General features: G+C 40.7%; 1 protein-coding gene across 1 annotated transcript; it reads left to right on the top strand.

Annotated features, from left to right (window-relative positions):
• Window positions 1–4404: 4404 nt before the first annotated feature.
• Window positions 4405–12038, top strand: cntf (ciliary neurotrophic factor). Its single transcript, XM_010736158.3, has 3 exons — window positions 4405–4808; window positions 7506–7820; window positions 7911–12038. The coding sequence occupies exons 1-3, from the start codon at window positions 4689–4691 to the stop codon at window positions 8082–8084; spliced, it is 609 nt and encodes a 202-aa protein (XP_010734460.2). The 5' UTR covers window positions 4405–4688; the 3' UTR covers window positions 8085–12038.

Below are 12038 nucleotides of genomic sequence, written 5' to 3' on the forward strand. Positions count from 1 at the left end.
ATTGCATAAATAGCCTAGAATAAATTTGTAGACATGTTTTTTCAAAGAAAGTAAATCTTTATTTAATATCCTTCAAATATTCCAGTAGAATTTCCATTTAGTATAATTATTATTTTATTTATATTGTTAGAAAGCCCATGTTATTTTAATTGCTGTTAATTTGTTCTTGAAAGAAATACTATTTAGTTTTATTATATTTCCAGTGAATTTCCATTCAGGATTCATTTCCTCAGGATTTTGATCTCAGGACCATCCTGACTGTTCATTCACTCAGTATAAAGCATATTTACTGTATCATTTTTGAGCAATTCAGCCTCAAAGTTCATTATTTTGAATTGGAAAAGGGCATTATGTGCAATATTTACTCTACTGTAAAATCTCTTTGATCCATAATTTCTGACAAAGGTTGATACACTTTGACTAATCCTCACTCCAGTCCTGAGATCAAATGTACAAACCTTTGTCAGAAATTATGGATTAAAGGGATTTTACAGTGGCGTAATAGGTTTGTTAGCTCCGTATCATGGACTACATGCATGTTTTTGCTTGATGTCTTTGCTTTGATGTTTTGAATCCGATCCTTCTTATTTAAGTGTTTTTCTTTAAATTTCCCGTAACACTCTGTGTTTTACATATGTAGTGATTTAATATATAGTATAAAAGAGGTGCTGGCGTATAATCCCCAAACTTGAGACCTCTGTTAAAATGAATGATTTATCAAAACTCCACAGTTTGTCCAGTGAGAACGATTGATATGATGGTGACACTCTCTGTTCTTCTGAATGGTTTATTTGAGAAATGAAACAGTAGGTTTGTGTGTGTGTGTGTGGTAACTGCAAAGACAATAAGAAAAGTACCTAAACAAATGTGAAATTTTTAAACATCTGAAATAGTAATGAATAAAAACAACATGATATGAAATAAACAAGTACGAATAATGACATATATGATGATGAAGTGAAACACCATACGTGATAAAATGAAACTGAATACAGTATTCACTTCTTATGGACACACACAGAATATGAAAAGGAAAAAAAGGAGTGGTAAGTCCAACTGAACTAGAAAAAAAGAAGTCTGCAAAAGGTTTCTTCAATTAAGGCACTTAATTGCCGAACTGTCATTGGTCCAGGCGTTCATGGGGACCGCATTCACACTAAATGGTGCATGATCTAGGTGAGTGGGTGACCTTCTGAACATATAGTGTTAGTGTCAGAGTGTATATATGTTATGGACTTTTATATCCTTAGGCTACACGGGGTCATGTGTGGGCCTTGAGGTCAGTAGTAGTTGCTTGGCTTTGCAGGTGTCAGCCTATTTCAACACTGTGGTGACCTGGGTCAAAAGAAAACTGAAGGTTGCCTTCCTAGATATAATAGATAGCTGGCCGTTAACGATCCAATTAACGTAAACAGACATCTGTGTCTCCAGACTAGGATGTGTAACACCTGCACGGGTAAAGACATTCTCTTTGACTAATTCTGGACGTGTAGTATTTGTGGTGTTATCTTGGGGTTTAAAGTCTGACCAGCAGCATGAGTTCAGCAGAATGTCAGACCGACTTTGAGAGTGTCTCTAATTCTCCTTGGCCAGGCGTCAATAAATATTACAGCATAAGACATCAGAGGCTCCTGAACACTTTCTTCCTTCCTGACCTCACCATTGACCTTTGAGTTGAGCAATTTCTCCACAACAATGGTCACATTTTTTTCAGCTTTTGTTTACATATTCTGAAATCAAATCAGATTTTATTTGTATAGCCCAAAGCCACAAAGTACCTTTGTCTCGGAGGGTTTTACAATCTGTACAGGGAGTCCTCTGTCCTTAGACCCTCGATTCGAGTGAGGAAAAGAGAGTTTTCAGTAAAGGGAGATGTGACTGCATCTTCAACTAATACCGTGCCTGACTAGGTGTTTTAGGATTATACTGAGGTGCAGATGTTTTAACTCATAAAGTGTGTGTGTGTCCTGTTTTTTGCACTTCCCTTATTTGGCCTGTTTTTCACTGAGGCTGGCAGGAAAAGATAATTATAAATCAATAGTACAAGAGAGACAGGTTAGAGAAGTATCAGCATAACTAAGGGATGACCTAAGCCAGCCCTAAACTATAAGCTCTATCAAAAAGGAAAGTCTTATGTCTACTCTTAAAGGTGTTGACCGTGTCAGATCAGTTTAACCTTTATAAATATATGTTTTTGACGGCCCAGTGTGTATTGTGAGAATATGGAACACATATAATATAATATGCACGGCTATGTTTTTATCAGTGTATAATGAATTTGTTATCTTAAAATTAGTCTTTTTTTATCTATAGATGGAGAGAGTCTTCTGCCATGTAGACAGAGCCTTACTCATTTTCATGCTTTTTGCATACACCTCATGTGAGGAAGGAGAAGCTACACTAAAGCACACCGACTCCTTTTACTAGTGAACCGTCCAAACATTTTGTAGTATTCTCATAGTCATCATACAACATTCTGAGAAAAGTATCTTGTATTTCAAGATATTTGGAGTAAGTCAAGTCAAGTGTGTTTTTATAATATGCAGCATCAAATTAAAGGTTCAGTGTGTAACTTTTGGAGTGATTTATTGGCAGAAATTGTATATAATATACATAATTATGTTTTCAGTGACATGTAAACCTTATAAAATGAATTGTTACATTTTTATGACCTTATAATTAGACTTTTTATCTATTAAAATTAACACCTGTGTGTTAATCTGATGTTTTAAACCAGTTACTTTCACGACATGTTGCCTGTTACTTGGCTTCATTTTGATAGATACTGTACCAAAGCAGCAGTCCCTAAAATGAATTTGTCATGTCCTGTTTTTTCTGTGTGCGTGTGTTTCCCTGGTATCCCGTACAGGTTTTTCCTGCTCTTGTTCAATTCATCAGACTTTGTTTAAACATGTTTAATGGTAAAAAATAAGTAAGGACCTTTGTCCTTAGAGGAATGCTGACTTGTCAAACACAGGTAGAATTAACAGCCAACTGTTAGAGCGGCGACACTTTATGTTTACGTGTGCCCATGACAGGCCTCTGGCACCGTTCATGTTGGCTCACTGACATGGCTTCCTGGCAGTCTAATTAAGGTCAGTGGGTACACCTGTTGCTTTTCTTCTGTGACAAGTAAAATGCCTCCAGTGATAGTCTCCACAATATGTTATTTATTTATATATGTCTAACTGGCAGCATTGGTAAAATATGGTTTTCTAATATCACAGTACTGTTGATTTCCTGGATAAGGTTGGTGTTTGTTTTTTCACCATCAAAATAAACACTGTTTTACCATATAATTAACATAAAAGTACCTTATGAATGCCGTATAAAATAAAGTGCTGCATGAGTCGAGGTTTTGCCATATTTTAATACACAATAAAAAACCAACAACAACTTGTTTTTACAGTAAAAAAAATTAACAAAAGAAATGACAGCTGTGGTTGCCAAAGTTTTACTGTAATAAATATAGTAAAACTAATTCTACTATGACAGTAGATGGATATTAGTACTACTGATTTCACAGTTAAGGCTGGTGTTTTATGCTCTATTCTTTACCGTGTAAATACAATTTTTTTTCTCTGTTTTACCATATAATAAAAATGAAAATATCATATAAATGCAATATAAAGTAAAGGTTTTGCCATGAAGTATTGCAGTGCTTTACTGTTAAATTAAGTCTAATATAATATACTACTTTGTTCTATATAAATATGTGTTTTTTTGGCTTGAAATATGATTGTGTTTTACCACTGGCAGCTGTGTTTGCCAGACTTTTACTGTAAAAAAATAGCATTGAACTTTTTTAACAATAAGATATTAGTACTTAGGCACTTAAATAAATGTTTGTCATTAAATATTGGAGTGTTTTATTGTGCAATTGTTACCTTAAAATGTTATATAAATAAAGGCTTTGCCATTTATTGTATTAATTAACAATCTCTAATATAAAATACTACTATATTCTGTATAAATTCCTATAAAATGTTATATAAATAAAAGTTTTGCCATGGAATATTACAGTGTTTTGTAAGTCTAAGCATTTGGTGCTGCTGAACTTAAAAACTTTTAGGAAGTTGCATCTGTAATAATCAAATCTTATAATAATCTTATAAATAAAACAGAAATATTGGCATAAGAGTCATACAAGTATAATGCAGTAGACCTGCTTGAGTGATAAAGACAGGCACTTGTTGTTTTGCATGAGAAGGACACATGCACACACTGCAACAGGCTGAACTAATCCACACAGCATCCTGCTTAAATTTAGACCATCACTGGTTTTGTCACTACCAGTAAATCAGATAAGCTCCTCATGAATAAGTGAAGGAGCTCTTCCCTCCTCCTCCTCCTCCTCCTCCTCCCCTAAGAGACTCTCCGCCTCCGCTCGTCCCGTTAAAAAAAATCCTCCCGTTGCCAGGCTTCAGGTTCTCGGGGGAGAGGGCGGAGAGTTGGCCACAAACTGTGTAACACAAGCGACAGTGAGCAAACTAGATCCGACAAACTGGGGAACTCATTTTACCGAAACCTTAGAGACGAGGAGCGCACGGCTGGAGCGCGCCAGGAGCGGTGGCGTTGTCGGGATGAGGCAGGCGTAACACGGGCGTAAATATTAAAGGGGGGGCCGGCCTGTTGCGCTCCTGCACCCAAGTGCGCGTCTTTCCCGGTAGAAGCGGCTTGGAGCTCCAATGGCAGCCCGGCTGACTCGACATATGACCGGCACGGACCTGAGCAGGACCACCGCGGCCCGGGCTGCTGCTATAGCTGAGCAGCTGCACTATGAGTGCTCCATTTTACTGGAACTTTATGTGAGTAGAGGAAAGTTTTCCACTGGTTACAAGCTGCCAACAGATCACAGTATGAGTCTGAAGATGTGTGTGTGTGTGTGTGTGTGTAGTGTGGTGTGTGTGGGCAAGGGAGAGAGTAAGAAATAGGCCAAGGTTAAATGGAAAATTAATAGATTTTCTGTGTGTGTCATGAGCGTCCTCTGTGCATACATGCCTGTTACTTTGCGAGGAGTTGCATGCGAGGATGTGTGCGTGTGAGGACAAGAATGCATGCAAAGGCGAGATAAGAAGGAGGCTGGTGTGTGTGTGTGTGTGTGTGTGTGTGTGTGTGTGTGTGTGAAAGAGTGAAATTATGTCAGCAGGGGGTAAGAATGCAGAGTGGAGGAGGTGAACTCAGTTATAATGACCGAGGTGGGCGTTTTCTTCTGGCACAGACACCTCAGTTTGCCTGGGCACAAAGCCCTCATCTCTTCTCCACAAGGCTGCGTGTCTTTGCCTATAGGTGTGAGAGCTGCCGGTTATTAAAACTTTCTGGTTTCCTGCCAGTTTCACAGCTTTGTGCTCCCTTCATGTGTCGCCAAGCGTAAAAAGGGAGCGGCATTGGCATTTAACTTTATCTGCTTGGTGTCCAGGATTTGACCCTTCGTTCTACTATCCGTCTTCGATCATCTCTGACGTATCACTGTCTCTTCCTGCATGCTTTTGTTTTTGCATCATACAAGTAAAGGCAAGATGCAAACACTGGATATGTCTTAGCTTGTCATACAGAAATGTACATACATCTGTTCACCCCTTTTGTTTCCTCTCCTTGGCTGGAAAGAATTTGTTTCTAAAATTCGATGCAGATTGAATATTTTTCAGGCAGAGTATTATTTCTTCCAGGCGTCCTGTCCCTTGCCTATTCGTTGGGTGGGAAAACATTAATTTAGAACATTCGTCTTAAATCATTTTCAGACCTTAACCACATTGTCGTAATTTAAAATGATCCACGGGAATGTTTTCTCAGCCTACACTATCGCTTCCCGGGGCATCCTTAATTGCCTGAGTCACATTTCCTCTGCAGTCTGAGCAGTAAAACATAAACGTACCCCCTGCCTCTCAGATCATGCAGGTCACATTAGGCCACTCTGTCACACCGCTACTAACTTTGCACGCAGGGTTCAACATTAACGCCTCTGAAAAAATGTCACAAGGAGGCCTCTGGGATTCGCAACTCACTCAAGTACTAACGCTGATGCCAGCTACTATCATGCCCCGCAAAGAGACCTGGCAGCTTGGCTTAAAGAGCTGGAAAGTGAAGGCCTGTGTGTCCTGAGATAACAAAATCAGCCTCTCTGAAGCTCACCAATCAAACGGCATGTCCTGTTAATGAAAGGCAGCACTGCAAAGAAATCTGTATTTTTGTTATTTAGCATCCCCCAGTTTCAGAGTGTAGTATCACACGTATTTGTTAAGATATTACTTATGATATGACAGCTCGGCGTCTGTCTTTCAGCCTTTTATTTCACAAAAGTCAGTCCCACATTTACTCTTGTCCGGAGGCTTCTGTTCGGTCACTCTCTTTCATTATATCGGCAGAGGCTGCTAAGCCCCAGTTACATTGCCCGCTTGCCTAGCTCCGGTTCTAGCACAACACACCAGCTCCGCTCCCCTTTAACATTCCCCTGCGCCCCGCGCCCTGAAAACCTCCTCTTCTCTGTGGTCCAAAGCAATTCTGGTACAAGGACTAACACTCTGAGCCCGGCTAACAAACTGAGCTAACAGCGGCAGCAGTTTACTTCACTGTCCATCAGGAAAGTCTGTAAATCACAGAGAGTTGATGCACAGCAGCCGGAGGACATCATCAGTTTCACCAAAATCATCGAAATAGTTGGTGGTGTGTGACATGGTGACAGAAAACAGACGCACGGGGTGAATTGTGGGGATGACACCATCCATCCATCCGTGATTTAAAATCTGTAATTTGTGGTAGAAAAGTTTCACAGCGTTGCTGTAATCTGTGCAAAAAAAAACACGTGGAGTATATGAAAATGTCATTTTGCGGTTCAAAGCTGTGTTCCCGTCTTTATGCTCAGCTAAGTTAATCACATGTCGGTTGTAGCTTCATATTTATCATACAGACATGAGAGGTGTCGATCTTCTCAGCAAACTCCTGGCAGAAGAACGTGAGTTCATGTATTTTTCAAAATGTTGAACTATTCTTTTCATGTGTAAACGTGTGTGTGACTTACAGAAAGGTTGCCTCATATCTTCATAGTTTCATATTCAATGCTTGATGTTGTACAGCATGTGTTGCACGTACAGGAGCTTCCTTGCTTCTCCGGTGCTTTTGTCTTATTTGAACCAGCCTGTTTTTTTAACCTTTTTATTTGTTGACTTAATAAATCCTTACTGGAACCGGCCTGAACACAAAGGAATCTCCTCAAAGGAAAACCGTTTCCACAGTTGTGTATGATTTATTTCTTTGAAGCTCTGTGAGCAATTTCCTATCACATTCTGAGAAAATCCCTTTAACCTCGGAGACATTTACCTTCAACGTTGTGCCAAATTGCTGTCAAACGTGACGTCAGTGTGGTTAGTACTTGATAGAAAGCATTCCTTAATCCTCCACTTATCAGTTCACGTTCCAATCCCTCCTCCCTTTTCCTCATAAATGCCTTCCCAAATCTAACTTCTGTTCCCAGTTTATAACTTCTTTGTTTGTCTCTCCTCCTCAAGCAAAAGAAGGAAAGTTTCGCTCCAGATGTTTTGGCATCGGACGGCCGCCTGGTGTCCGTCCCTCCTCCTTCCTCCCAGCTGGAATCCAGGGACAAGCTCTGGCGCCTCCACTCCGCTCTGCTACAGTGTCGCAGCTTGCTGGAGAGAGCCATCGCCAAAGAGGAAGAGGAGCTGGGTGGCGTGAAGAAGGCTGATTATGAGACCCAGAGGAAGTTGGTGAAGGACAGACTGTCGCTTCTCTTGATCAACACCGGAGAACTCCTCAAATCTGTTGACGGCACGGCGGTCCTGTCTCCCAGCGTGGAAGGATTGGAGGTAGGTGCTTGATGTCGACAGAGGTGTTATGATGATGCCGGATAGAAATTAAGGCAGAGCTTGGTGATTTCTCCCCCTTCTTATTGGCAGTTAGACGGTCCGACCTCCGTGTTTGAGATGAAGGTGTGGGTGTACCGGATCTTCAAAGAGGTGAACGACTGGACCAAGATGGCCATCACCACCTTGCAAGCAATGCCCACGGTGATAACCAAGGAGCGAGCGAGGACCGTTCGAGCCAGGGCCACGAGAAGCGCTCGGAGATGAGAGAAGAAGTGTATGTGTGGGTGAAGAGGAGGACTAATGAGAAAGAAAAACAGTTAAGGAGAGAGGGGAAGACGTGGGTGAAGGGATCTGAAGGATGAGAAGATGTTCAGACAGGGGCTAATGTGAGAACATGTCTGGAGAGCAAAAGAAAGAGATGAGTGAAAATAGCCAGCTGAGAGAGAGACAGATCCCTACTGACAGAGAGAGAGAGAGAGAGAGACGAGTGGGTTGGGTTATTTTTAGGGTATGAAGCCCCCTTTACACAAACAGAGGCCTGAGACAGAGAGGGAGCAAGAGACAATGAGCGTGTCTATCAAGAATATTTGTTGGAACAAGTCTAACATATTTATTGTTGACCTTGTAAGACGAAGTCCAACAAAGATCTTTCTTTCTTTTGAGGAAAACATAACATGATTAACATCTACTCAAAATGCAAATGAAGATGCTCCTTTGGGGTTTTTTTTAAATAGTTTTTTATACCTGCTAACATCAAATTCGTGCTTTTCCTCCTGCGTGTGCTCCTTTGACACAGCCGAAGATATAATTTAAGACACACTGCCGGGATCCACTGCAGCTGACGCAGGAAACAGTCGGCGAGGGGCACATTCAGATAAAAATGAGGCCATTTGAATTCATGCCGTCACCGGACTGTAGCTCTCATATGTGTAGTTTTGAACACGGTGGCTATAAATCATTCCACGTAGGATATTATCTGGGGATCTGTGTGGCAGCACCCTCTAGTGTTTTTATGGCGCCGTTACACAGATGTTTTCTTTCTTGATTTTCCTCGGTAATGTCAAATATCGTCTGTTCTTATAGTTTTATTATGTTTGCAGAGCACTTTATTGACAATCAAATCGTGTAAAACCATTTCACATGTGTAGGTGTAACATCAATAGTCCAAACTGATGGACAAACAAGTGGGCACAGGTGTAAACATAGTGGGAGAATTAATGCAAACTTATGGGATCATATTTCTTATTTGTCAACTGATCTGGATTTTAATGTTCAAAATAACTGAAAAACTGCATTTTTTTTTTTTTTTACTTCAAACCATGACAAGACATTGAAACATGTGTCTCGGTTCAGTCAGTTGAAAGTCCTTTATCCATTCAACGGTCAATCAGCATGTTGTCAGGAAATTAACTTGCTGTAGATGTAACTATGTCTGCCTAAACTGGGCTGTGTTACTAATTAAATTAGCGTTGGTCACAGACTTATTAATGATGCATGAAGCTTTGGGGTAAGAAAAAGAAAACTGTAAATGGGATCCTACACGTTGAAGACGCTGTCTAAATAACCAATAAGATCTGCGATAACATAGAGGATGAAGCAGAAAGGGGACTTTGAAAGAGGTCTACTTTAATATACATAACTTTATTCCATTCGAAGCTTCGGATTAGCTCATATTTGCTCTGTTACATGCTGTATTTCGTATTTGTAGGTTGATAAGCTGTTGGTAGGTGCACTGGGAGTATAAACTGTGGGAGACGTGGGAGACACAGGGTACTCCAAACTGTTTTCAGGCTTCTGAAAACTGAATGTTGTTGCTGGAAGGCAACATAAATACCTTTTGGTAGTTTGATCTGGAATGATTAATTTCAAAGACCCTAAGAAAGTAGGAGCTACTGTGCAAAAAAAAAAAAAAAAGTAATTCACTCCATCTGTTGTGCACTAAATGAAAAATGAAAATACATCCTCCAAAATCTCTAATAGCGCTTCTGTGTGCAGCACTTTCAATGTGATGTACCGTAAAAGCGCTGCATGTATTGTATTCGCTCTTCTGCGTATGGATCGAGGATGTATTATCTCTTCTCGTGCTCTTTTTCATCTCCTCTGATGATGAGCATTAATCTTTTTCTGGTCTTCTCTGTTTTGATTTGCTGGTCTGGTTTGGCCGCAGACCAGGTGTGGTCAGAGACTACAGAGGTTAGGCCGGGTTTGACCAGAAATAACACACGCAGGTGTGTTGCTACAGGAGACGGTGAAGTATGAAGCTGGAAGTGAGTTTAAAGGCTGATCGGACACAAAAACATCACATGGTAATGGTGTGTGGCAGCGTGTTACTGGAAGAAGTTATTTTATTCTCCGTTATGACAATTGCAAGGTAAATATAGTTGCACTTACCTGGTGCAACGTGTTCCACACCAGTAATGGGACTACTGGGCCAATGCATGAATGAGGCTGCACACAGTGCTATTGTTGGTCTGAATGCAGCTTCAGAGCCTCTGCATTAAGCTTTATGGGACGTCTGAGTTGTCGCAGGTTCCAGTGGCTTCATATTATAGCCCTCCGATCTTCTGTATGTGCCACGCATATCATTTGTCAGTCGTGGATTGACCTACACGGGACTCCTGCTGATTACAGGAAGCGCGGCATAGTGGTTACATTCCCAGCAGACAAAGTGTTTGTTTGTGCTCTCATTGATTATTTGTCCAAGTATTTTTTGGTACTTGTTTACTGTGTGTGTGTGTGTAGCTTGTTCCTCCACTAGGTGCCCTTTCTTTTGACCTCTGGTGCAGAGAGAGAGTTAGCCGTAGACGAACGGGTCAAAGCACAAAGAGAGGATTGGGTTACCATCGCATCTGTCTATAAGCGGCGATCATACTGGAAGAAACGGCCACACAAGTTGGGGACAGTGGTGGGATTTTTATTTTTTTTACCATGGAGAATTTATGATTTATCAACCAAGTGTCTGGACTGTCGTCGTTGTTGTTTATGTTCTGGAGTTTATGGTCGAGCAGCAATAATCCCCCGTCCTGCTAACGTGGCTTTATCTGCACAACGACTGTCAAGAGACGAGACGCCGAGGTTAGATTTAATCTCTGGGCTTACAAATAACTTCTGTATTTCTCCACATCTCTGTGGTCCAAAGATCTCAAGTTAAATCTGCCTTGCTGCAAGCAACGGCCGCTTGATATTTGGCATCTGGGATGCGATAGACGACATGCAAGAGCTGCAATTAACAGCTCTTTTAATCCTTTCTTTATTAATTGATTCATTGATTGATTGTTCTAGCTATGAAATGTAATTTCCCAGAGCCCAAGTTGACGATTAATTTGTCAGTTTTGTTCAACTAATGGTCCAAGATTTTGACTTAAAGGTTCAGTGTGTAGGATTTAGAGACATCTAGTGGTATATTTGCTGATTGCCTCACCGTCGTTTTCCAAATGTTTGGAAAAAAGTGAAAGGCCCTAGACAGAGCCTTCGTTTATTTTGTCCTTTCTGGGTTTGAGGTCCCTATACATCTGACACACTGGACCTTTAAGTTAATTTTCTGCAGACCCCCTTTAATTGGGTTTACTTTAGCCTGCTGCTGCTAACCAGTTGTCGTTATCAGTGTGGAGAGACAGTTCTCTAATTTCTTTGGACCGACGTCCAGCCAGTAGCAGACATCTCTGTACCGGGTCAAATCTGCTGCTTCAAAACGTCCTCTGTGATCAAAGCTCGCCGCTCTGAGCTTCGTTCTCGACTCTCTTGTGATTGGTGTGCACACTATACTCAAAACTCTCACATGTAAGAACACTGTAATCTTGACTTTGCCTTCAGTGGCTTTCGTTCAGAGTTGAGTCGATGTGGAAGAAAAATTGATACAAAAATTTTTGTCTTGCGACAGGATTCGGTCGCTTTTTACACCAACATGTAAAAGCAGGAGAGGATTTAGACGTTATTTTATGTTTGCAAGGGCAGAACTGGAGCCTCAGTTTGATTTTAACGTATAACACGCGTTTCTTACTCTTTACTTCACAGCTTTTATTCGAGGACAGACTGTTACCTATCATGAACGTACACAAATATGAAATGTATTTTCATGGGGAGAGTATCAGTCGAGTTGTGAATGTGACACATGAGCGTTGGACTGTGTTTTATGTTTGTCTGAAACTTTTGGTGTAAAAACGTATTTATTATTGACTGTGAGTGGGTTGAAATAAATTGATCTTGGCTTTAATTTGA

This window comes from Larimichthys crocea, chromosome X (genome assembly GCF_000972845.2).
Source record: "Larimichthys crocea isolate SSNF chromosome X, L_crocea_2.0, whole genome shotgun sequence".
NCBI lineage: Eukaryota > Metazoa > Chordata > Actinopteri > Sciaenidae > Larimichthys > Larimichthys crocea.

Excerpts from the sequence above, each read along its gene's own strand:
- cntf (XM_010736158.3), top strand. The coding sequence starts at position 4,689 with ATGGCAGCCCGGCTGACTCGACATATGACCGGCACGGACCTGAGCAGG. Across the intron at positions 4,809-7,505 it reads CCATTTTACTGGAACTTTAT|CAAAAGAAGGAAAGTTTCGC; the intron begins GTGAGTAGAGGA and ends CTCCTCCTCAAG. Across the intron at positions 7,821-7,910 it reads CCAGCGTGGAAGGATTGGAG|TTAGACGGTCCGACCTCCGT; the intron begins GTAGGTGCTTGA and ends TCTTATTGGCAG.